Raw genomic sequence first — 25,898 nt, forward strand, 5'->3', positions numbered from 1 at the left:
TCGCAACTTCGTACTGCTCTAACTCCTAAATAAGTAGGTTTTTCAAGCAACTTCATTCTATAAAAGATGCTTATTTTAATGCAATCTTTCATGTTTTTAAATTACAAACACTCAAAAATAATAAATGAAAATTTTTAACAAAAATTTTCCAAGTCCTAAAATCGGGCCCGTTTTGCTTATACCCCAACCGTCCATACACAAACCACTTGCATTTGCTTAGTGGCCTTGAGGAACGGGACAATGATGTCATCTTTTTCGTGCATGCAGCCCGTAGTAACAAGTTATTAGACGTTATCACGTCAAAAATTTAAAAAATAAAAACATACAGACGACTTGATAACCGTCCTTCTTGAGAGATATGAGGCGACGGTTAAAAAGGGACACTTTTCTCCTATTAGAATTGAAAGAGCTCGCGATTCTGAGTATGAATCGCGTAAAAATACCCATGTTACAAAGAAAATGGGATGGACAACTTTGAGAATAAATGACCCTAATATATTATTGTCAAAATACCTATATCACCAGCCTTATTGAGCTTTACCACGGGGCTTAGTCGATCTGTGTAATGGCCCCTTTACACACATGGCCAACGGTTCCACCAGCCCTTTGTGAAACCCCTTGGCCAAGATACGAGCCGCTGTTTACACATTGGCGAACCAATTACTTGGCATTGGCTCTTCATGAAAGATGGACGTGGAATGAAAAAATCTAGGAAATTCTTGGTCATAGACGTTGTCAGAAAAAAAATATTAAAAAATAATAACCCCGTAGTAAAATTGAATTATTTGCAATATTAACAATTTTTTGAATATTCTGATAAGAACATTTATCTTTTTTAGGAAATACATTAAACATTTGCAAGGTTATTTTATTTCCTAAAATCTACACTATTATTGGCATAGATAAACTTATTATTTTCGTAAATATATCACTACTGTCCTCTCTGACGGCTGACGACCAACTGAATGAAGCGCCAACGTGTAAACGCAGTTGGCCATTGGCGCCAAGATCCTTTGATGTGTGGACAAAAAACCGACACGAATCGGTTGGCCGGCAAGCGCAAGCGCCAACTGCCAACTTACGGCCAAGTAGCCCTCTACACACATGGCCAAGGGGGTTGGTGGAACTGTTGGCCATGTGTGTACAGCGGCCATAAGAATGCCCTATCCTATGATATTTATTTATTCATGCCGTCTAAGCATTATTACTACGAACAATCACTGAATAGGCCGCAGGCATGTAGGTACTCCGGCATCATCGCCCACTGAACGAACTACAATTACCTAGTCTACTCGACGTCGTCCACTGGTCAAGAGGAACTAAATAAAAAAGCCTTCAATTTTTAGATAATTTCCTTTTTAAATTTAATGTATAGTTTAAATAATTCTGGAGATGGCAAGCTCTCTAAATACTGTTCATATTGTTTAAGGTAATCTCTTTTAATTTTACGAACGGCTCGACTGTACATTAATTTCTCGTTCTTCGGCAGGTCCTTCCATGCGAGGGTGGCGAGCTCAGGTCGTCTTCCACTATTTTTAACTATTTCAAACAGCTCCTTGGGCTTCCTGCCAAAAACAGTTTAATTTTATGTATGATATTTATTAAATCTCAGGGTGTTTACAAAGTTAATTGGGCCCCGACCCATCTACCTATCTAGAACTGCCTACCCACCTCCAGCCCACTTTCTCTCTTTAAGACTGAGACATAAAATGTTATTGGTAACACTGAGATAACCTGATCGGTCAGGATGTCGTGATTTGTTTCAGGGCCCCCTCAATATTTGCTTACGAGTTTAGGAAATCCTGCCTGCTAAGAAAGGCCCTAAAGTAGCTACTAAAATTCCATATTCTTAGAACTAATGTCTCAGCTCACTGCATTTAATCACTCTCATGTTATCAAAGATTCGTTAATCTGAAAATTGGCCTGATACTTCACTTCTCCTATCATACTCCAACTCAGAACTGCAGCATAGCGGGGCTAAGTCATCCATTATATTTTTAATGTGTTTTTTGTATTGAGCCCAAAAAAATGTTTAAATAAGTTCGAAGCGGCGCCGAAACCCTCTCGACGAATGTATACAGCTTTAGGGTCTCCCTAAACCTATCGACGCGGAATCGGCTTTCGCCGACCAAAAATCGCTTATTAGTACCTACCTACTCGTACCTATGAACATGCGTACGCATCAGCGACGACGGCGCGTAAGCACCTTCATACTATTTACACAGACATTTTTGTTCAGCCAGAGCCTATGTAGAGCCGATTGCGCTTAATTTGCGATTTTAATATTTACCTATTTCACAATTATTCATAGACTACAGTTCAGAAAAATGTCGAAAATAAATTCACTTACATCACAGAATATATAATAGTACAAGTACAGAAGGCTCACTCCTTTGATGTTCACAAAACGCCGCCATTCTAAATTCTTATCTACATTAACAAACGGACCGCACGCGTGCAGACGACATTGAATTCTATTGCGCCGCGCGAAGGTCGTCGCCACTGAATGGGCCGCGAACTCGCGGCCGCCGGCATGTACTTGTAGCACGGCGAAAGGATCGCGGAGTGAGCCGCCCCTGCTTACATCACAGTCGGCAACATTGGTTCAGTAAATGATGCATTTTCTTTCGTCTCATTTGTTGCTCCCGGAGCTGTGGGCTCATCTATGTCTTCATCAATAACTGAGGCAGTGTAATATCTGAAACATAATAAACACATGTATGAGACGTATTTGAGCTTGGGTGTTGTGGGAAATAATAAAAGGGAAAACTTCCAGTTTGCCGCCATTAACCAATAACCATACATGGGAATGCGCGTTTCCATTATGCTCCTTCAACAGGGATTTAAGATATTAATATACTATGCGAGCAAATAAAACTCGGTTAGTGTGGAAATTTTAAATTGCAGACTGATTTATGAAGGTCTGAATTTTAGTTTTAGTTGGACACCTTACCCTGGGTTATGTTGTCCAGAAAAAGAAATTTGTAAATAGTTAAGTACTACTTACTGTCTTGGTTCTTCTGTGTTACCACTGTCACCATTGGGTGTATCATCATATCTAAGGTTGATCATTGATTCTGACTGGTCATCACAATCCATATAAAAATCAACATTAATATCTTCCCTGTATGGGTAAAATATTAAAACAATATTAGTTCAATAGGGACACCAATATCTTTATTACAAAATATAAAAATAATAATAACGCACCACTTCCGCAATAGACCCATGCATTACATTACATCAATAAAATTATTACCTGTGACTATATAACAACTTAGTATCAACTACCTCAGTTAAACATTACACCTATATGTATATGTTAAAAGAATATAATATACACACTTTAATAACAAATTAGAATTACAATGCTCACTGTTTAAATACTGAATCTGCAATGGACTGGGTATTACTATGTGAATTAGTGGAGACATTCAATATAGATTCTGATAGGCTGACATCACAATCATGTTTAGTTGTATTACATCAATAAAATTATTACCTGTGACTGTATAATAACTTTGTATCAACTACCTCAGTTAAACATTACACCTATATGTATATGTTAAAAGAATATAATATACACACTTTAATAACAAATTAGAATTACAATGCTCACTGTTTAAATACTGAATCTGCAATGGACTGGGTATTACTATGTGAATTAGTGGAGACATTCAATATAGATTCTGATAGGCTGACATCACAATCATGTTTAGTTGTATTACATCAATAAAATTATTACCTGTGACTGTATAATAACTTTGTATCAACTACCTCAGTTAAACATTACACCTATATGTATATGTTAAAAGAATATAATATACACACTTTAATAACAAATTAGAATTACAATACTCACTGTTTAAATACTGAATCTGCAATGGACTGAGCATTACTAAGTGAATTAGTGGAGACATTCAATATAGATTCTGATAGACTGACATCACAATCATGTTTAGTTGTATTCAAAGTTGATTCAATATTTCCTTTATTTCTGAAAAAAATTATGTACACTTACATTGTAAATTCTGTGTATAATATATTTTTATCACTTATAAATTATAAACAACTAATTTTTAACTTTTGATGTATATGATAACAAAAATCAAACTGTAAAGCCTAAAGGCAAAATGTTAATCATTAAATGTCTTTCCATATCAAATAATGTTTATAAAATGTATTCTAACCTTGTTTTCTTTTTCTTTAAAAATGGTTCAGCACGTCCTAAGATACTGGTAAATTTATTTTCATTTTCAATCTGCCACTTCTCAAACTTGTCAACAAATACCTTTTGTTCTGCAGGGCTTAATGAATTCCAGGCTTGTATACCTTCCTGTGAATCCTGCAAATATAGAAGAAAATGAAGAGCCACAAAACAAAATATTGATATCCATACTATCCATAAAATCTTAGTAAAATGTGTGCTGTAAAAGGTGCTATCTAATTTACTGTAATTCATAAAAAAAAACTGATTTTATTATTATAACTTCAATCTTTACTTTTTTTAGTATTTCTTACAATTCTTACGAGTGACATATCATTTACCATAACTAAGAATAAGAATATGTTTATTATCAAAATAGTACACAACAAAAATTACCAGGGGTTTCCACACTAGGCTACGCCTGTATCGTGGGGAACCAGTTACATAACTAATCCAAAAAATTGTCTTTCTCTATATAATGATGATATTTCTACACAGCAAATAATTATGTTAAAAGTCCTGTCATAACAGGACATTTGATCATTGTTGATCATATTCAACATCAGCAGTTCAAATTCATCAAATTGGACACTTGTATAAAAATAAAAATGTTGGTTTATTGATATACTAGAAAATTGATATGTATGCCTATAAGATTAATAGTTCTAGGTCAACAAGAAGTACAATTTTAATCTATTTAATTGCGAGAATAGAAATATAGTGGTTATAGGTGGATATAGAACAGTGACACCAACTTCAAAAAGGAATAAATAATTTATACTCTTCTTTTATGTCCACCACCAACTGATAATTTTGAAGTTAGTGCCAAGCCAAATATGTAGTACGTAGTATCTTCTTAGTAGTTTGTGCAAATAGTTACAATACTGGTTCTTTCTTATCAAACTAAGTTCATAAGTTGACAATTTTGATGTTTGTATGATTTGATTTGGCATAGTAAAATTTCTTCCAATATAATCATATTTTCAAAAGATATTTCCAAAACTTCATGAAGAGGTTATGTTATTGAAAGTTAATTACCTAATAAAATTGGCCATCGTTAGCAATTATAAGATACCCTTACCCATGGAACGTCACGTATGAAAAATAAGTAAATTACCTGTTTACAACATATTTTCCTTTTGTTACAATACAGAATTAAGAAATATTCTCGAGCACGTATTGGAGGTCTCCACTTTAGGTTCCTGTCCCGAATTTCCATGTTTATCTTCTTTCTAGAATTTAACCCAATAATATGATTTACTTTTACCAATCAAGTATGTAATATACTATAATATATTATAAATGGGCAAGTGTGTGTGTCTGTTTGTTTGTCCGTCTTTCACTGCAAAACGGAGCGACGAATTGTCGTGATTTTTTAAGTGGAGATAGTTGAAGGAATGGAGAGTGTCATAGGCTCCCCACAGACAGTCTTAAAAATTCATAATCTTAAAAAAAACTTGTATGCAATCTGACAGTTCAAATCTGTCAGTGTCTTGTCAGTGTCAGTTTGAACTGTCAGATTGCATACAAGTTTTTTTTAAGATTATGAAAATTAAGACTCGTCTGTGGGGAGGCATAGGCTACTTTTTGTCTTTGGCAAATGCTAGTATACTATAATGATTACATGTTGTTTATTTACATTTTAAATTAAATGTAATCAAATTTAATGTCCAAAAATACTTATAACCACCAAAGAGCGACTGTAGACCGCACACCAATGACACCAACCATGCACATCAAATCAAAGTCAACAACATCAACATGTCAATTTGAATTAAAGGCAGAGATACATTTACATTAACAAGAAAGCTTGCTATTAAGCTCGGAACACACTACGCGGACGTCCGTCGTAAACCGACCGCGACCGCGACCTATCAGTGTGCACGGAACAAAACATCCAGAGAGCCAGATTTCGATCGGACGTCCGAGCGCTCAAGGCCACGTCCGCGTCCGTCGACCGATAGTTTGCACGGTTATGTGTATTTCCATTGTCCAGATTCCCGTCCGCGGTCGATTTACGACGGACGTCCGCGTAGTGTGTTCCTAGCTTTAGACGTTATCACGTCAAAAAATTGGTTGTCTGTAAAGTCGGTTTACGGACGGTAGTTTAACGTGATAACGTCAAACATTACAGTAGTATAGACGGGGGCGGTCAGAGTATAGCAAAAGGGGCCCGATTCTGGGACTTTTTTCACGTTTTTTTGTTCTTATTTGAAAGAATGCATTAAAATAAGCATCTTTTATAAATTAAAGTTTTTTTAGAAACCTACTAATTTAGGAGTTAGAGTGGTTCAAAGTTGCAAAATTTTCCCGTAGCATTACTAAGGCGCCAGAGACAGAAACCGATATCGACGGAGCCCCGCTTACGCTTACGCGGGGCTCCTATTCTGGACAGTTTGGCCTTCGGCCGTTTGCAGATACCTAACGAACCTAACCTATACCTATATAAAAGTCGTCATTTTGTATCCTAGACCGCTTGCGAGACACGAGTTAATTTTATTAAAGTGCTAGTGCCATTTACTAATCTTAGAACCCTAATATCTCAGTAAATATTAATGGAAAAAAAAGTTTATATAACAAAACATCCTTATTTAAACGTGTTCTATATGATTTATCAATATTAACATAGTTTATATTAGTAAAAAAAATCATCGTAAATTTTCTGTCTCTGGACTCTCTGGCGCCTTAGTAAATACTATGGGAAAATTCGCAACTTCGTACTGCTCTAACTCCTAAATAAGTAGGTTTTTCAAACAACTTCATTCTATAAAAGATGCTTATTTTAATGCAATCTTTCATGTTTTTAAATTACAAACACTCAAAAATAATAAATGAAAATTTTTAACAAAAATTTTCTGTCCTAAAATCGGGCCCCTTTTGCTTATACCCCAACCGTCCATACACAAACCACTTGCTCTCGCTTGCGGGCCTTGCGGAACGGGACAATGACGTCATCTTTTTCGTGCATGCAGCCCGTAGTAACGAATTATTAGACGTTATCACGTCAAAAAAAAACACGTAGGTCAGGCCCTAGACTAAGGCTTCCCACAGACAGTCTTAAAAATTCATAATCTTAAAAAAAATTTGTATGCAATCTGACAGTTCAAACTGACACTGACAAGACACTGACAGATTTGAACTGTCAGATTGCATACAAGTTTTTTTTAAGATTATGAATTTTTAAGACTGTCTGTGGGAAGCCTAAGGAAATATGAAACTCTATTATCTATGTATTTGTGTTACCAAAATATAATGGACTTTAGTACAGTTAATAATAGATGTCATTTTGATTTGATAGCATTTTTTTGTGTCGTAATGTTGGCAATCATCGCTTGATCATAATTATTATCATACCCTTCGGGTGGCAGCACGGATACGTCAAATAGCTGTCAGGTGGCGGCGCCATTTTGCGCGAAAATGCTCAAGTGCCAGAGGGTCTGAAGCTGGTCTGAATGGTGATCAGCGAGATATTGGCGGGAGATACAAATTTAATGATTGTTTCTTATTTTTGTATGAAAGTTGTATATAAAAAGTTTGACGCTATAATGTGCATAAAATAGGCTTTTAATTACACTGACAAACATTTGCTGTCGATATGTAAGTAATTAGCAAATCCTCATTTTAACCTAAACCAAGGAAAAAATAATCCGGATTCTTGTATAAAACAGACTAAAAAATACAGAAAAAGCACTACTCTTAAGAAAAACACTTTTTTTTACAAACATATACATGGATATACATCAGAAAAGGTAATAAAATTACACTTTTGCATTGAGATTTTACATATTACAAGCGTATTAAAATTGGGTATGAATTCCGTCTCGTAAAAAAACTGAGGTAACTTTGAAATCTTGTTTCGTTATTATTTATCAATTATATGTTTGAAATTATATACTCGTTTTGTAGAGCGTCTTAAGATATATGTATTATCACAGGCTTAAGTAACAAAAGTTCCGATTTTCAAAAATAGATGAGTTCAAAATAAGGCATGCGAAAGCTAAAGTAGATAGATGACCTTCGTACATTCTTTCATAATACCAAGTTCTTAAAGTGGTTTAATTAAAATTTTGGGGATTTCAAAGCTACATTAAATAACAATGTCTTAGTAGTGACATATTTTAATAGAAAACGACATACAAATGGGACAAAATTCGTCTAAATTATTACGCACATTTTATCCACATCGAAAATTGAATAAAATGGCCACGGTCGTGACCTTGAATATTGTGTCTCGGTGATGAAAAATTATCGAGTTTTCAGTATAAAGATTATAAACTTTTGTTATCAAATAGTTAACCTAACGATTAAAGTGTTTTTTTAGGTTATTAGTACTAGATATATCTAAATAAACGCCCAATTCCTCGGGCCAAACCTATTCATCACTCGATTATTTGAAATAAAATGCCAAATCAATAAGTAAAAACAATCAAATTTACGATTAAACTATTGTAAACTGTTTAGAATCGTCCCACGATAAGTCTGCATAGATTTTAATAGCCCCGACTCTGCAAGGGTTAAGTAAACGTCATAATTTCATCAAAGTTTGACGTTTAAAATAACATCTGCACTGGCGAGGGTGTGAAAATCGTTGCAAACTTATCGTGGGACGATTCTAGTACTTACCCAGGCACATTATATTTAAATCCGTATACAATTTTGTATAGAAATACACACATAAAAACACAATTTGTTTAACATCAAATTTTGACGTGATAACGTCTAATAACTCGTTACTACGGGCAGCATGCATAAAAAGATGACGTCATTGTCCCGTTTCGCAATATAGCTTTAGCGCCATCTATTGGCGCGCGTTGGAACTAAGCGGCTGATCGATGCGCTCGGTATGGTTATAGCGTGTGGCCTGAGTAAGGCTCCCCACAGACAGTCTTAAAAATTCATAATCTTAAAAAAAACTTGTATGCAATCTGACAGTTCAGATCTGTCAGTGTCTTGTCAGTGTCAGTTTGAACTGTCAGATTGCATACAAGTTTTTTTTAAGATTATGAATTTTTAAGACTGTCTGTGGGGAGCCGAAGTGCCGATTGAATCCCGAACATAGCCGAAGTTTTGAAATTGTGAATTTTATGAAATTTTCGTTAGCTAATTGTAAAATAAATACGCAGCGTAAGCGGCAGTTTTCATATACATTTTCTATTCCTATATTTAGACAATAGATTCAAATAGTTTTCTATTACGATACTTGCGTTGTATCCGAGAAACGTGGTCCAAAAGTTCTTAAAATTTGTAAGGCGCCATCTCGTTTCTTCTCTAGTTTTTTATCCCTTTCTGGTTTTTCGTTTTTATATAAGTAGATATACGTATGTTTTTTCATAGCCAAATCTGGTCTGCTTTGGCAAACATTGCCATCATTGCGGTAAATGGATGGAGCGAAGAGCTTTGAGGAAAGATTGTAAGTATTCACTTCTGATAATTGTGTTAAAGGTTTTATCTATCTACTCACACCAGTATTCCCAAAAGTTATTGGCAAATCACTAGAAAGAGTGCAGAGGAAGTTCTGTAGGCACATTTACAAACGACTGTACGGATATTACGCATATATGTATCCATCTCTATTCGTAACAGGAATGGTTGGTCTTCAAACTCTAGAAACCAGACGGAAACTGCTGCATATTATGCATTACCGCCAACTGTTTCACCATAGAGTAGATGACGCATCCGTGCTTGAGAGAATGGGGCTGCAAGTGCCAAGAGCGAATGTGGTGGTTGGCATGCCGGGCGCGGTGCCGGCGCGGCGGCGGCGGCGCCTGTTCGCGGCGGCCGGCGCACCGCTGGAGCCCGAGCTGCTCTTAACCGCATCATGTTGGAGACAGACGATATTGACATATTTGCTGATAGTGTTGGTGTGTTTTACAGAAAACTCTTAAGGTTCATAGACTCTACACTCCTTAGGTGATTAATGTAATAACCATAGTTTAACTTTTAAGTGTGTTTGCTTTTATTTATGTCAATTTAACATGTACATAATTATATTACCACATAAGTGCTTTGGTGAAATACTGTTAACTTTTGTGTATTTTTAATAAATAAATCAAACCTATGGAAAAAACGTGAAACCATTAATAAATAAATAAATAAAAAAAAAAAAGTCCCAGAATCGGGCCCCTTTTGCTATACTCTGACCGCCCCTGTCTATACTACTGTAATGTTTGACGTTATCACGTTAAACTACCGTCCGTAAACCGACTTTACAGACAACCAATTTTTTAGCAAAGGCCCTGTTGCCTGGCGCTTTTAAAATAAGGATTTTCTAATAATATTTATATTACAGGTAATTATTTTTGATGCGACAATTAATTATTGTGTTTTCCGCCATCTATTGTTAAAGTTTTTGTAGCTTAGGTGCGCGCGCAAACGTTTAATTTTCCCGCCAAATACGCAATGACCATTCGGTCGACTACCGGCGCCATGGCACTTGCGGACATTTCAAATCGGCCGGGAGTCGACCGCTCAGCACTCGGGGACTTTTGAAATCGGCCGGGAGTCGACCGCTCAGCACTCCAGTGTCTATGAACAAATACTATATACTTACGTGCAGCTTCTGACGTTTCCCATACAATTGAGCGGCAACAATTTTACTAGCGCCATCTAGCGGTTCGAGTTGATCAAAGTAGTTGTTCAGACTTTTATTTGAGTAAATTAAAATAGAAAATGCTATTATTTGATCTACTTTAACATTTTTAGACGGAATAAAACAAAAAAATAAGAATTTGTAATTTTTTTTAATTTTATGCTGTATGAAACTAAACTATTTTGATCAACTCATGCCGCTAGGAGCGCTAGTGTGCCTGTTGCCACTTTGGCACCGAGCTGCACGTATTAACTCGTAGAGTTTACATAGTATTTGCTATGAAGTGACGACGGGCTGTTACCAGCTTTGTGCCAGCTTTACTTTAAATTTTTATATATCAGTGGTCGGTCACGTCAGCTTTGACTTTGACAGTTTTGACATTCAATTAATTCAATCTGGAGTGGAATGTATGGCTTGTGTCTTCATCAAATAATAGAATACTTAGTATAATTCTTTTCATATTCTTAATATCTTGACCACGTCTTGACATTCCACAAGTCGGTGTCGCCACTGTCAGCAGCAAGTTCATGCCAGTCGGCAACAAGACTATTTAGAATAAACTAAGCAGTGAGTGAGGGCGACACGACACGCAGAAAAGTGATACTAAACTCATTTTAGTACCACAAACATTACGCATAATCAGATGAAATTACTGTAACTTCCTTCATTGTGTCTGTATCGCCATGTCTAACAAAAAGTATGTTTATTTTTAAATGCTAATAGATAATATATTCTTTGGAGCTATACTTCTAGCAATTACTTAGCATCAGTAACTCAGTAGTGCCTACATACATAGCTTCTAAGGAGTACCATTCTTGTCTGCAATAAAGTCAGCTTAATTTGTGTACTGTTCTGTTTTTACCATAAAATTAACTATATGAATTTGTAATGTATATGTATTCACAGATATGGACTTATTTTACCAGAGAAAGCTAAGCCTAATAAACCTGTATTTAAAGCAACAAGGAATGTGTTTGGCAATGATTCTGAATCTGATGATGACTCTAACAACAAACCAGTGTTACTGAGACCCAGTGACAACATTAACCGCCAGGTATGTTTCAATGTCAAAGGACAGAAAACTTCCATCTAAAACACCATATAGCATTTACAAAAGGATTTAAGACACCTAGGGGTTGTAAAAGTGGGATTTATTAAATCTATATGTCTATAGATACATAACTGAAAAGTTTATTCTGAACTTAAAAAGCCATGCCAGGATAAGCCAAAACTCGCTGGGGACAGATTCACTTAGCTTATCCTGGCATGGCCTTTTTAACAGTTTATCCTAAACATACAGCATTTTATATTTTAATATACACTTCCTAAAATGCTCTATTTTATAATTTAATATATTTGTTCTCAACTATTTTCAGGCAAAAATTACCCAAAGTAAGGCAATAGAAGAGGATCCTACAATATATCAGTATGATGAAATATATGATTCAATGACCATCAAGAAGGAAGAGAAGAAACAGAAAGTGAAGGAGCTTAAACAACCAAAGTATATTGAAAATTTGTTAAAAACAGCTAATAAAAGGAAATTGGAAAATGAAAGAAGGATTGAAAGACAGGTATGTTTAAAAATATTATAAGCGGGTTTAGGACTAATTTTCATTTCACTTACTCAAGCTCACTGTTCTCACTAATTGAAAACACTAATGAAACCTATGCTATAAGACTTAATATAACCACCTAAATTTTCATTTCACTTACTCAAGCTCACTGTTCTCACTAATTGAAAACACTAATGAAACCTGTGTGTGTGTGGATTGAGTGAGCACCTTCCGAAAATAAAAAAAAATATGCTGATCATTTAGTAAAAGTTCTAAAACAATTGTAAAACGAATCTCTGAATTTGTAAAAAGATAAATCAAAAGATACAGCCATTAACATGTGCTCACTCAGTTCTCACAAACTACCAACGAAAACAGTGAATATATTCATTTAACATATAATATTTATATACTAACATTTAGTAAAAAATAGGCCAACCTACCTCTATAAATATTAGATCACCTAGTGACGTATTTAATTTTTTACAAATAGTTTCTTATGCTCACTCAATCCACACACTTTTGAAAAGCCGAATTTTGATGAAAAACATAAGATTTAGACCGCTATTATATGTGTATAGTTTAGTAAAAGTGAAATGGGAATTTGTAAAATACAAAACAAACCACTAACGTGTCAGGTTTTTTTATAATAAATTTTTGTAAGTGCTCACTCAGTCCACACGTTTTGAGAAAGTTAAAAATGTAAATATCTTACGATTTGTAGCACCTAAGACACTCGAAAGTACTTCAACATTTAGTAAAAATTTTTACTAAATATCCACCATCTAATATTTTATATTCGTTGTCTGGTTTTAAAGATATTCAGACATAACTTTTCTCATACAAATGTATCAAGTAGGGTGACCACACTATGTCGGCTCCTGATTTTCCCCACCTTCCCATTGTCATATTGAGATTGGGGAGTTTCGTTCAATTTTGATAATAGTTCACCGGATTTGTAAGTGGGAGCGAGAAAAGAATAACTATTTCTCGCTCCCACTTACAAATCCGGTACGCTCATCTGTTAGCGCGATTAGATTACCAGGTTCTGGTTTCTTACTAGTGAAGTATTATATTCTTTGTTTCTTATCAATTATCATTCATGTCCTTTTTAATGCATGCATGTCGATATGGTTATTATCCTGACGTCGATAAAAATTACACAATACACATCATCACTAGGCCAAGAACATAACCTAAAACAGTTTGCAGATGGATAATTAATATGGTATTAGTTTAATATTATCAAAATTGAACGAACGAAACTCCCCAATCTCAATATGACAATGGGAAGGTGGGGAAAATCAGGAGCCGACATAGTGTAGTCACCCTACTTGATACATTTGTATGAGAAAAGTTATGTCTGAATATCTTTAAAACCAGACAACGAATATAATATATTAGATGGTGGATATTTAGTAAAAATTTTTACTAAATGTTGAAGTACTTTCGAGTGTCTTAGGTGCTACAAATCGTAAGATATTTACATTTTTAACTTTCTCAAAACGTGTGGACTGAGTGAGCACTTACAAAAATTTATTATAAAAAACCTGACACGTTAGTGGTTCGTTTTGTATTTTACAAATTCCCATTTCACTTTTACTAAACTATACACATATAATAGCGGTCTAAATCTTATGTTTTTCATCAAAATTCGGCTTTTCAAAAGTGTGTGGATTGAGTGAGCATAAGAAACTATTTGTAAAAAATTAAATACGTCACTAGGTGATCTAATATTTATAGAGGTAGGTTGGCCTATTTTTTACTAAATGTTAGTATATAAATATTATATGTTAAATGAATATATTCACTGTTTTCGTTGGTAGTTTGTGAGAACTGAGTGAGCACATGTTAATGGCTGTATCTTTTGATTTATCTTTTTACAAATTCAGAGATTCGTTTTACAATTGTTTTAGAACTTTTACTAAATGATCAGCATATTTTTTTTTATTTTCGGAAGGTGCTCACTCAATCCACACACACACATGAAACCTATGCTATAAGACTTAATCGCTTTATGGTCCTTCACAGTATTAAATGTTTAACAGCTCTGCAATGTATATAAATTAGTAGCCTTAACTTTGAGCCAATGTAAACAAATGTTAATAAAGATTTGTGTTATGCAGGTTCAAAAAGAAAGAGAAAAAGAAGGCGATGAATTTAAGGACAAGGAGGTGTTTGTGACGTCAGCATATAAAAAGAAATTAGAAGATTTGCGTTTAGAGGAGGAGAAAGAACAACGTGAAGAATATTTAGAAAAAATTGGAGATGTTACTAAACAGAGGGATTTAGGTAAGGATTTAAAAGTTTTATATAGAATAAAACCTAATGTCAAAGCTCGAATAATGCCTGACATGACCATTCCTGAGTAATTCCTATAAATGTCCTTGGTAGTTTGTTAATAAACCTTCCTTTTTTTGTTACCAGTTTTCTATACATTTTCGGTAACAAAGCGGAAAGTTTCATACAAACTACCTAGGACATTTTAGGAAACATAGTGGATCTTGCTCAGCATCATGGACTCTATCAGCCTACAAATTTTGATAAAGATTGGTAGGCTGTACAAATACAAATGTACAAACTTTTTAGGAATTGCTGTCCTATACAGTCTTGAGGGCCATAGATTTAGAATTATTAAACTAGATTGTTTAGTTAGGTCAAAAAGTGTGTCCACATGAGAGGTAATTGTTTGGGCTGGTGTCCCTCTCGCACTTGCTGACAATGTCAACATTATTCAATGACGTCATCACTGTCATAAATTGGGGATACCAGTCAATTTTCAAAGTTACTACTAAATCTACTAACACCCAATTGAAAGTATTTTTTAATTATACAAATCTTTGATTTACAGGCATCAAAATAATAACATTATAATTATTTTCAAATTTTTTGAAATATATCGAAAGTATCGAAACCCTAGTTTGAATATAACATTAAAATAAAATAAGAAGTTATAAAGTCAGGTAATATACAGATAAAAATACTACTAATATGGGAACCTCATTAACACTGGCAACACGTGCGAGAGGGACACCAGCCCAAACAATGCCCTCTCATGTGGACCGTTTTCGCTAGTCTGATACGATCGACTTTCTGTTTCAGTAATAAGGTTTAATTTCGTATGGCAAAAAATGTGATTGAGCTGTCCCCTGTAAAGGTCTTTGTTGAGGGCATATTTAAATGTTGAATCGTTGACATAAGTACATAGGAGTTTACAGCCTGCCCTAAAAGAGAAGCAATTAAAAAGTGGCAACGTCATAGTGGCATCCCGTTTCCTCCCACATATAGATTTGAAAGTGACAACATGACCTTTTTCCTACTCTTTTTTGTCAGGTTGTATGTTGTACAGAACAGAGTGAAAAACTTTCTAAACAAGCGTCTTTCCGAGCCTTGACTGTTATCGATAATTAGTGGTAGATAATCTATTTTACAGACTTATATAAAAAATACCTATTGTTACAAATTTCATGACTGCATCAAAAATTTAAAACATTACGACAATGTTGTAATTTTACCTAACGAAAATGTTGCGAGTACTTAAAAATAATTAAATAAATATGTAATTCTATTGTCACGGCTGACTCTGATCTCTGACTCCTCATTTCTACCGAGTACCGCATTGAAGTTATCTGTTGGTCTTAAATAGTCACTGTTAGGGTCGGGTTGAGTATTAAGAAATTGGGCGTATTAACTGACGTATTACTATCTTTTTTTACAGGAGGATTTTATCGCCACTTATACGAGCAGAAGTTGGGTTCAGACAAAGTATTAGATAAACCAGCGGAAACAAAGGACAGCCATGCAGATGAAACATTTAAAAATAAACGTAAACCTAAAACTGGTGATAATGAAGATGTAGCAAAGAAAAGGTCTTATAGGAAAAGAAAGTTATCTGCGGAAAATGACGGAAATTTGTCTGAAGGAGAAATTGTGGATTCTGATGATGAAATTAACCGAGTGAATCTTGATGACATAAGGTCTGCTAAGAAACCAAAACCAGTTGAAGACAATATAGATGCAGACTCTGATTTTTCAATTGATTCTTCAAGTGAAGATGCTGATGAAACAAACAAGACAAAAGGGAAAAAGATAAAGAAAAATATGGAGAAGAATGAGAATGTAAAGAATGTTAATGGCAAAAGTGATGCTCCTGAAGAGAGGACGCCACCAAAACAAGTAGAAGTCAAAGAAACAGAAGTGGAGGCAAAAACGGAGGTAGCTCCAGCACCTAAACCCAAGATAGACATTTGGAAGAAAAGAACTGTGGGTGAAGTGTTTGAGCAAGCTTTGAAAAGGTACTATGAAAGAAAAGCTGCTAAGGGGTAATTAAAAGATCTTTATTATCCTTACATTACTTAAAACTACTAGAGTTCTTAGTAGAAAATTCATCTCTGGGATCATGTACTGTCTTCACTTGTATTACACTACCACATAATGAGCTTTGCAGTGGACTGAAAATAAACAAATAAAATATATAAGTCAGTAATTTGTGTTTCTTTTAAAAATCAAAATTTTATTTGAATAATAATAATATATGTCATAAACACAACACAAACATCACTCAAACCGCTCAATATCCAAGCTTTTGGGTGCAACCAAGTTAGTAAAAACGTTATCCAAGGTAATATCTAACTTAACTGGCCTTGGTATTGTGGGCACTACTAGTAACAACGATTTTAGTTATTCTTGTTGTTCAGAGGTAAAACCTGTCACCTTTCTTATGTCTCTTCAAGACTTGTTGATTTTGCTACAGGAAATACCACTTATGCTATGGAAAATTCATTTCATTTTTATTTATTCGGTTTGCAATCATAGTATACCTTGCTTTTTTAGTCGTATGTGTTGTCCTTGTATGTCCACATGTTACTAAAGGAACTTACCTATAAACTCTGAGACTGGGTCGTTTTCCCCTTCCGCGCGCATGGTGCCCGTGATTTCTTCATTTTCTACCATCGGCAAAACGAGTTGGACGAACTCAGGGGTGTATGGCGGTGCTATTGCATCTAAAACCTGTGCACAACAAATAATTTTAATAATCGGGACAATCTATATCTGGGTCTAACACATTTTATAGCATAGTTAATGTCTCTACCGTGGAGATGTTAGGAAACTCTTAACTTAAGGCGGGTTACATTAATAAAAAAACGGGATATGAATGTCCCAGATTCGTTAACTGTTACAATATTATCCGCAATTTTGTCTGCAAAAGCACTTTCGTGCGTTTGAACTTGAAACTTAAACGACACGCTTGGAACGACAAATTATTGATTTCGATTTTACTGCTTGATAAAAATAAAATGCCAAAAAATAGAGGTTAGAGCAATGAGAGCAACCTCTGTGATGAAGTATCGTATGAGGGAGATGTCGGTGTCGCCTCGTTGCCAGCACTGCTTAATGTAGCGCAGCACGGGCACCACGCAGCCGCGGCTCAGCAGGTTCACCATACGGTCCAGGAGCATCTTTTTTAACTCCAGCTACAACAATACATAAATTCATTGATGTTTGACCAGTCTGACATACATCTTTAAGTGTAAGGTACGTACAGCGGGGTTAATCTCGACTTGTAACTGATCCATTTTCTCCATTATTACACTATGGTGTTGAGTTCTACATGTATCTGAATTCTGAATACGTAAATGTGTTCTGAATACGCCTACCATATATAACCGGTGGACACTCTATTTAATAATACAAACATTGTAAAACTTAGTAAAAATGGAAATGGATGGAGTTTACATTTACCTCCCAGTCGGGATTTGCCCCGCTGTACTTTACTCTTAACTTTGCAACGTATGTAAGTCTGTCAAGCCCTTTCAATCACTAGAAAAACGTGGCAGGCTTAAAAAATTTAGGCGCGAAAGTTAATCGTCCCGTAGGAAATTTGAATCTCACGTCTTTTTCTGGTGACAAACTTGTTTATAATAATGCAAATAATTATGTAATATATTTGCACCCTTCTTTTTCTTATTAGACTTTTCTATTCGCACAGATTTTTTTTTATTAGGTGCAACCAAGGTTAGCATGCTGGATTTTTTGTAAATTTTATGGTTTTTTCAATTTTAGGATAATTCTAATTAAACTATGTATGTTTTAGAGTAAGACTCACCTGTACTAAAATTTCTAATTCATCTTGCGGAGACTCGAACAGCTGGACGAGCAGCCTGAGCAGCCGGTGGTGCAGCAGCTGGTGGCAGGACGCCACCTCGTCCAGCAGCGCCAGGTGCACGGGGCAGTGCTCCGTGCACAGCTTGAAGTACGACGGCTCCGTCACCACGCATTCCACCCACACCAGTACTCCCATGCCTACTACTGGAAATCTTGAATGGAACGATGAAAGTATTGTATTGTTGCGAGTGTATACACATTTTAATAAGCTACTCGTGGTGCGAAGGTGCTCCCAAAAGAAACATGTAATTAGGATTTTTCTCTAAGTGTTCGTTAGGAATTACTTCTTTAACGTAATATGCCGATTTAACTCACACTGTTTTTCGCTGAAATAGATTTAGAGCGGCTAAGCCAATTTAATCAGCAGGAAAGAAGGTACATTCAGTAAACAGTGGCGTCACAGTCGGGTCTCATAAATTATGATTTAAGGCCGGTTTTATTTGATAAATTGGTTGGCAACGGCAATGCTTAAATGTTTTACCTTCTAACACAGGATGGGTAGCTCGCTAGAGCTCGCGGAGTTGCCGCACACGGCGTGCACCTTCTCGATGACCTGCACCGTGGCCTTGAGTTCGTCTTCACGGCCGCGCGTGTCTCCACACCACTCACCTTATACAGTGGTACAGGGTGGGCAGCTCGGCTATGAGCTCGCTGGAGCTGGCGGAGCTGCCGCACACGGCGTGCACCTTCTCGATGACCTGCACCGTGGCCTTGAGTTCGTCTTCACGGCCGCGCGTGGCTCCACACCACTCACCTTATACAGTGGTACAGGGTGGGCAGCTCGGCTATGAGCTCGCTGGAGCTGGCGGAGCTGCCGCACACGGCGTGCACCTTCTCGATGACCTGCACCGTGGCCTTGAGTTCGTCTTCACGGCCGCGCGTGGCTCCACACCACTCACCTTATACAGTGGTACAGGGTGGGCAGCTCTGCTATGAGCTCGCTGGAGCTGGCGGAGCTGCCGCACACGGCGTGCACCTTCTCGATGACCTGCACCGTGGCCTTGAGTTCGTCTTCACGGCCGCGCGTGGCTCCACACCACTCACCTTATACAGTGGTACAGGGTGGGCAGCTCGGCTATGAGCTCGCTGGAGCTGGCGGAGCTGCCGCACACGGCGTGCACCTTCTCGATGACCTGCACCGTGGCCTTGAGTTCGTCTTCACGGCCGCGCGTGGCTCCACACCACTCACCTTATACAGTGGTACAGGGTGGGCAGCTCGGCTATGAGCTCGCTGGAGCTGGCGGAGCTGCCGCACACGGCGTGCACCTTCTCGATGACCTGCACCGTGGCCTTGAGTTCGTCTTCACGGCCGCGCGTGGCTCCACACCACTCACCTTATACAGTGGTACAGGGTGGGCAGCTCGGCTATGAGCTCGCTGGAGCTGGCGGAGCTGCCGCACACGGCGTGCACCTTCTCGATGACCTGCACCGTGGCCTTGAGTTCGTCTTCACGGCCGCGCGTGGCTCCACACCACTCACCTTATACAGTGGTACAGGGTGGGCAGCTCTGCTATGAGCTCGCTGGAGCTGGCGGAGCTGCCGCACACGGCGTGCACCTTCTCGATGACCTGCACCGTGGCCTTGAGTTCGTCTTCACGGCCGCGCGTGGCTCCACACCACTCATCTTATACAGTGGTACAGGGTGGGCAGCTCGGCTATGAGCTCGCTGGAGCTGGCGGAGCTGCCGCACACGGCGTGCACCTTCTCGATGACCTGCACCGTGGCCTTGAGTTCGTCTTCACGGCCGCGCGTGGCTCCACACCACTCACCTTATACAGTGGTACAGGGTGGGCAGCTCGGCTATGAGCTCGCTGGAGCTGGCGGAGCTGCCGCACACGGCGTGCACCTTCTCGATGACCTGCACCGTGGCCTTGAGTTCGTCTTCACGGCCGCGCGTGGCTCCACACCACTCACCTTATACAGTGGTACAGGGTGGGCAGCTCGGCTATGAGCTCGCTGGAGCTGGCGGAGCTGCCGCACACGGCGTGCACCTTCTCGATGACCTGCACCGTGGCCTTGAGTTCGTCTTCACGGCCGCGCGTGGCTCCACACCACTCACCTTATAGTGGTACAGGGTGGGCAGCTCGGCTATGAGCTCGCTGGAGCTGGCGGAGCTGCCGCACACGGCGTGCACCTTCTCGATGACCTGCACCGTGGCCTTGAGTTCGTCTTCACGGCCGCGCGTGGCTCCACACCACTCACCTTATACAGTGGTACAGGGTGGGCAGCTCGGCTATGAGCTCGCTGGAGCTGGCGGAGCTGCCGCACACGGCGTGCACCTTCTCGATGACCTGCACCGTGGCCTTGAGTTCGTCTTCACGGCCGCGCGTGGCTCCACACCACTCACCTTATACAGTGGTACAGGGTGGGCAGCTCGGCTATGAGCTCGCTGGAGCTGGCGGAGCTGCCGCACACGGCGTGCACCTTCTCGATGACCTGCACCGTGGCCTTGAGTTCGTCTTCACGGCCGCGCGTGGCTCCACACCACTCACCTTATACAGTGGTACAGGGTGGGCAGCTCTGCTATGAGCTCGCTGGAGCTGGCGGAGCTGCCGCACACGGCGTGCACCTTCTCGATGACCTGCACCGTGGCCTTGAGTTCGTCTTCACGGCCGCGCGTGGCTCCACACCACTCATCTTATACAGTGGTACAGGGTGGGCAGCTCGGCTATGAGCTCGCTGGAGCTGGCGGAGCTGCCGCACACGGCGTGCACCTTCTCGATGACCTGCACCGTGGCCTTGAGTTCGTCTTCACGGCCGCGCGTGGCTCCACACCACTCACCTTATACAGTGGTACAGGGTGGGCAGCTCGGCTATGAGCTCGCTGGAGCTGGCGGAGCTGCCGCACACGGCGTGCACCTTCTCGATGACCTGCACCGTGGCCTTGAGTTCGTCTTCACGGCCGCGCGTGGCTCCACACCACTCACCTTATACAGTGGTACAGGGTGGGCAGCTCGGCTATGAGCTCGCTGGAGCTGGCGGAGCTGCCGCACACGGCGTGCACCTTCTCGATGACCTGCACCGTGGCCTTGAGTTCGTCTTCACGGCCGCGCGTGGCTCCACACCACTCACCTTATACAGTGGTACAGGGTGGGCAGCTCGGCTATGAGCTCGCTGGAGCTGGCGGAGCTGCCGCACACGGCGTGCACCTTCTCGATGACCTGCACCGTGGCCTTGAGTTCGTCTTCACGGCCGCGCGTGGCTCCACACCACTCACCTTATACAGTGGTACAGGGTGGGCAGCTCGGCTATGAGCTCGCTGGAGCTGGCGGAGCTGCCGCACACGGCGTGCACCTTCTCGATGACCTGCACCGTGGCCTTGAGTTCGTCTTCACGGCCGCGCGTGGCTCCACACCACTCACCTTATACAGTGGTACAGGGTGGGCAGCTCGGCTATGAGCTCGCTGGAGCTGGCGGAGCTGCCGCACACGGCGTGCACCTTCTCGATGACCTGCACCGTGGCCTTGAGTTCGTCTTCACGGCCGCGCGTGGCTCCACACCACTCACCTTATACAGTGGTACAGGGTGGGCAGCTCGGCTATGAGCTCGCTGGAGCTGGCGGAGCTGCCGCACACGGCGTGCACCTTCTCGATGGCCTGCACCGTGGCCTTGAGCTCGTCCTTCACGGGCCGCCCGCCGAGACCCTCGCACACGCTCGCCGCGTACGCCAGCAAGTACATGTATTTTGACTTGTGCTCTGGATTTAACTTGCTCCCTAGTTTGAATAAGGCGTCCACCAGGAGTTCTAAAAAGGAAAATAGATCTTATTAAGACCATCTCCATATTGCACGCGGAAGATCTCCTAGTCCTGTAAGCAGATCAGATGTGACTCATGTGACTGTTAAATTTATTTTTATCGAACATAGCAAAATGCGAAAATGTTCTAAAAGGATGTGGTCACCAGAACGACGCACTGTGAGTCACGCTAAGCTAAGAGCACGCTACCCAAGAACTGCGGGATCCTGAGCAGGTGCACGGGCGGCGGGTCGGGCTGCGTGTAGCCGCGGAACAGCACGGAGATGTCGGCGGGGTTGAGCGCGCCGCGCGACAGCATGGCGGCCAGCGCCGTGCGCGCGCCGCGCCAGCTGTCGCCCGTCGTCAGCGCCAGCGTGATGGGCGTCACGTCGTGCCCGCTGCGCGAGTCATACACATCGCATGTTAATATCATGTCGTAAAGTCTTGTGGCGTTATTCATCTCTGCCAAATCCAATTAACATTTATTTTTATTGAAAGACCTTTTCTGATGATTTTTTCTAAGATTTTTGCTGAGTTGGTGATCAAAGCCGAAGGCTTGTTAGTGTCAGTAAGTGAATGGGAAAGTTCATAATTCACTGTTTGTTGTTAATGAGTGTAATAAAATTTAGTAAATACGATTTTACCTAGCACACTTCATTGTCCCGCTTTGAATTGTTACCTTTATGGCTTTGTAATAAGACTTGCTGTGACCTATTTGTAAGGGTCATGGACTGAAAGTTTTAAAATCTAATTATAATACAGTGTCTAAAATACGCTAGTAAGTACATACCTACAAATAAATGTTTCCATAATTTACCTTTGTTGTGCACATCTTGTAATTTCTTGACTCAGCCGTTTCATGATAGCACCGCCGCGAGGTTCTTGGGACAGTATGTGCACGATGACCTGGCTGTACACGTACGTGTGGGCACCGTGACACACCATTTTCTGAAGAAAAAAAAATCACGTCAATATTGAAGAATTCATATTAAATATGGATGATACTGTAAATTTTACAGTATCAAGGCCTATTCTATTATCTGGCTTTTTCCACAGCAGGGCGAAGTTATATTTGGAAATATGAGGTTTAATTTTCCCAAATAATTTTAAAAATAATGGCAAACCAATTCGAGTGTATGTAGATGCCCACATCCGCGTCACATTGCGTGATTAAATGTTAGTTTCCTAATTAGATAATGTTAGAGGCTTTTCGCCACATAGGTACCTCTTCTGGGTATTAACCAACTTAAGGGGACTTAAAATTGTGACCAGACATAAAATGACGGGTAGTGTGCGTGTTCTCAGTAATAAATATATCAACACAATTAATTAATTAACATTTACTTACTGCACATTCATTTACACTGTTTTGCCAATCGTCAGAACTTTGAAGGAAGCCAACTATGGCAGATTTGAGCACCCGAGAGAATACTTCAATCTGTTGGGCTGCAGTAGATATGCTGGTGATTTCACCTTGAAAACCAGCATCAGAAATTAACTGTAACAAATAAATATTTAAAAAGTGTTATTATTCAATCATTCATTTAGAGTATTTAGACTTAACAGAAAAATATGAGGACTTAAAAATAAAACGGAAAGAATGAAATAAATGAAAGCAATAATCATTATTAAATATCTGAACTAAATAAATTTAACCGAATGAAAATTTAAAACCTAAATCTAAAAAGAAATAATATATAGTACTTTATGATACAAGTGCGAAAAAGAGGAAGTTCTGAACAAGTGGTGATAAATTAAAACACGACCACAGGGAGTATTTTGATTCGACATGAGTTAAAATTGACTAATAAAAAGTTACATTATAATTGACTAATGAAAAAAAAACATACACACACCTTCCAAAGGTCCGGAATACCATATGGTTTTCAATTATATTTATAGATATTTACCTTAATTGTGAAGTTAAGCATAAGGCAATCTGGGTATTCTTCTGCTAATCTATATATCAATGATCTCCATGTGGGGTGTTCTATCATCTCAGTCAGCCAAGCTGGAGTCTGAAAATTAAGAAATTAAAGTTATGAACACAAAAATGTAATACATATTCAAATGTCAACTATCTAGTCTTGCAATGTCTACCATGCAATACAAACTCTGATGCTTAGTTATTATCATCTCTAATTAGATTAATTTGAATAGGTTATCTCTAGTAAACAAGTGCCTATGCCAAATCTTGGGATTAGTTGTCAAAGCGGAGTTCAGGCTCCCATGAACCGTGGCAAATGCTGGGATATCGCAAGGAGGATGATGATCTCTATAATAGTAAAGATATCGGGTATTTATTATTTTTAAGTAAAGAAGAGTGTTATTCTTGTTAAGATGATTCTAATGTTGGGGGACACCTTATACAGATTAACCTAGCCACAAAACTAAGCAAAGCTTGTACTATGGGTACCAACATTCAAAATAGTGCTTCAAAAAAACTACTTTCAGTTCTGAGTAAAACAAAATAAAATACAGTTTATTTTACATTAAAGGTATGTAAATAATTGGTTAATTTAAAAAAGAAAACAGCAAAAACAAGAAATAAAATTTGTTGGTGGTATTTGCACAATAGTACTTACCTCACCCTCCTCTGTGAATATAGTATCTGCTTTCTTTGGATCAAATGTTTTAAGAATCATATCTTTTAAGTGATTTTCTACCATTGCTTGCACTTCAGTAACTTTAACACCTGCACAAATACATTTAAACTGTATAGATTTTATCATAAATAAAAAATGGAACTATAATTGAGTGCTTAAATTTAAACCAAGTGGATGGTTCCTCCAAGTATACTCCTCCTAAACATATACCTCCAAGTATAAGCCATTCTGCTAACAGGTTTGCCATTTGGGCAACGGCATTATAGTTGATTGATAGCTGTTCAATCACTTGCTCTGGGTTGCCGCCAGCTTGAAAGTATCGTTTTAATTGTCCAAAAATTCCAGGTTCCATAATATAATCAGGAGTTTTAAATTTCTCAAGGCATTCTTGTAAAACTTCTTCTGGATTTTCAATAACATCTTCCCCACCGTCTTCCTGTAAATACCGCAATATATAACAATTAATTAAAAGGACGTATAAATAGTGATAAGTTGATAACAACAAGCATTACAAGAGGATGAAGAATTACCTCAAAATGATTATGATTTGATCCCTCCCACACACGCTCTTCTTCAAATTGACTTGGCATAATGTTAATTTATAAGGCAAATGGAAGAATTTAGGTAAAAAGTAAAATAAATCATTTAAATAAACAAAGCAAAGCAATAAATTAGGAAAGCGCTTTTGACAATTTTAGAAATGTTGACAATGACATGATGCTTGACATTGACGTTGACATACTTTTTCTGTCCACCAACCATAGACAAATTATGAATAAAAGGGGCTCCGCACACGTTACAATTATTTTTACTCAAGGACTTTTAAAGGGGACAGCGCAATACATTTTTTGCCACACCAAATTGAACCTTATCAATAAGGCAGAAAGGCGATCGTATTAGACTAGCGAAAACGGTCTACATGAGAGGCCATTGTTTGGGCTGATGTCCCTCTCGCATGTGGCCAGTGTTAATGAGGTTACCATAGTAGTAGTCGTGGTAGTAGTATTCCCAAACAATGCCCTCTCATGTGGACCGATTTC

The 25,898-nt window shown here is 38.9% G+C and overlaps 3 protein-coding genes across 6 annotated transcripts; 1 reads left to right on the forward strand and 2 right to left on the reverse strand.

Annotated features, from left to right (window-relative positions):
• Positions 1-1,339: 1,339 nt before the first annotated feature.
• LOC125225420 lies at positions 1,340-5,943 on the reverse strand. Of its 4 annotated transcripts, none has more exons than XM_048129134.1 (7): positions 5,847-5,943; positions 5,325-5,439; positions 4,191-4,345; positions 3,863-3,997; positions 3,008-3,124; positions 2,585-2,698; positions 1,340-1,565 (listed from the first exon to the last, which is right to left on the reverse strand). In XM_048129134.1, the coding sequence occupies exons 2-7, from the start codon at positions 5,424-5,426 to the stop codon at positions 1,343-1,345; spliced, it is 846 nt and encodes a 281-aa protein (XP_047985091.1). In that variant the 5' UTR covers positions 5,427-5,439; positions 5,847-5,943; the 3' UTR covers positions 1,340-1,342. The 4 variants fall into 4 exon arrangements, with proteins under 4 accessions (XP_047985091.1, XP_047985094.1, XP_047985093.1 ...); XM_048129137.1 differs by having other exon boundaries at positions 5,898-5,940; XM_048129136.1 differs by having other exon boundaries at positions 5,895-5,924.
• A 5,138-nt stretch (positions 5,944-11,081) lies between these two features.
• On the forward strand, positions 11,082-16,838 carry LOC125225492 (nuclear speckle splicing regulatory protein 1). The gene is made up of 5 exons (XM_048129234.1): positions 11,082-11,493; positions 11,703-11,850; positions 12,173-12,370; positions 14,479-14,644; positions 16,071-16,838. Exons 1-5 carry the CDS (start codon positions 11,480-11,482, stop codon positions 16,676-16,678), a joined length of 1,134 nt encoding a protein of 377 aa, XP_047985191.1. The 5' UTR covers positions 11,082-11,479; the 3' UTR covers positions 16,679-16,838.
• On the reverse strand, positions 16,669-25,557 carry LOC125225491 (negative elongation factor D). Its single transcript, XM_048129233.1, has 12 exons — positions 25,389-25,557; positions 25,069-25,294; positions 24,838-24,947; positions 24,163-24,270; positions 23,601-23,750; positions 23,070-23,200; positions 22,463-22,650; positions 22,025-22,262; positions 18,459-18,669; positions 17,686-17,826; positions 17,233-17,362; positions 16,669-16,803 (listed from the first exon to the last, which is right to left on the reverse strand). Exons 1-12 carry the CDS (start codon positions 25,446-25,448, stop codon positions 16,772-16,774), a joined length of 1,725 nt encoding a protein of 574 aa, XP_047985190.1. The 5' UTR covers positions 25,449-25,557; the 3' UTR covers positions 16,669-16,771.
• Between the last annotated feature and the right edge of the window lie 341 nt (positions 25,558-25,898).

This window comes from Leguminivora glycinivorella, chromosome 4 (genome assembly GCF_023078275.1).
Source record: "Leguminivora glycinivorella isolate SPB_JAAS2020 chromosome 4, LegGlyc_1.1, whole genome shotgun sequence".
NCBI lineage: Eukaryota > Metazoa > Arthropoda > Insecta > Lepidoptera > Tortricidae > Leguminivora > Leguminivora glycinivorella.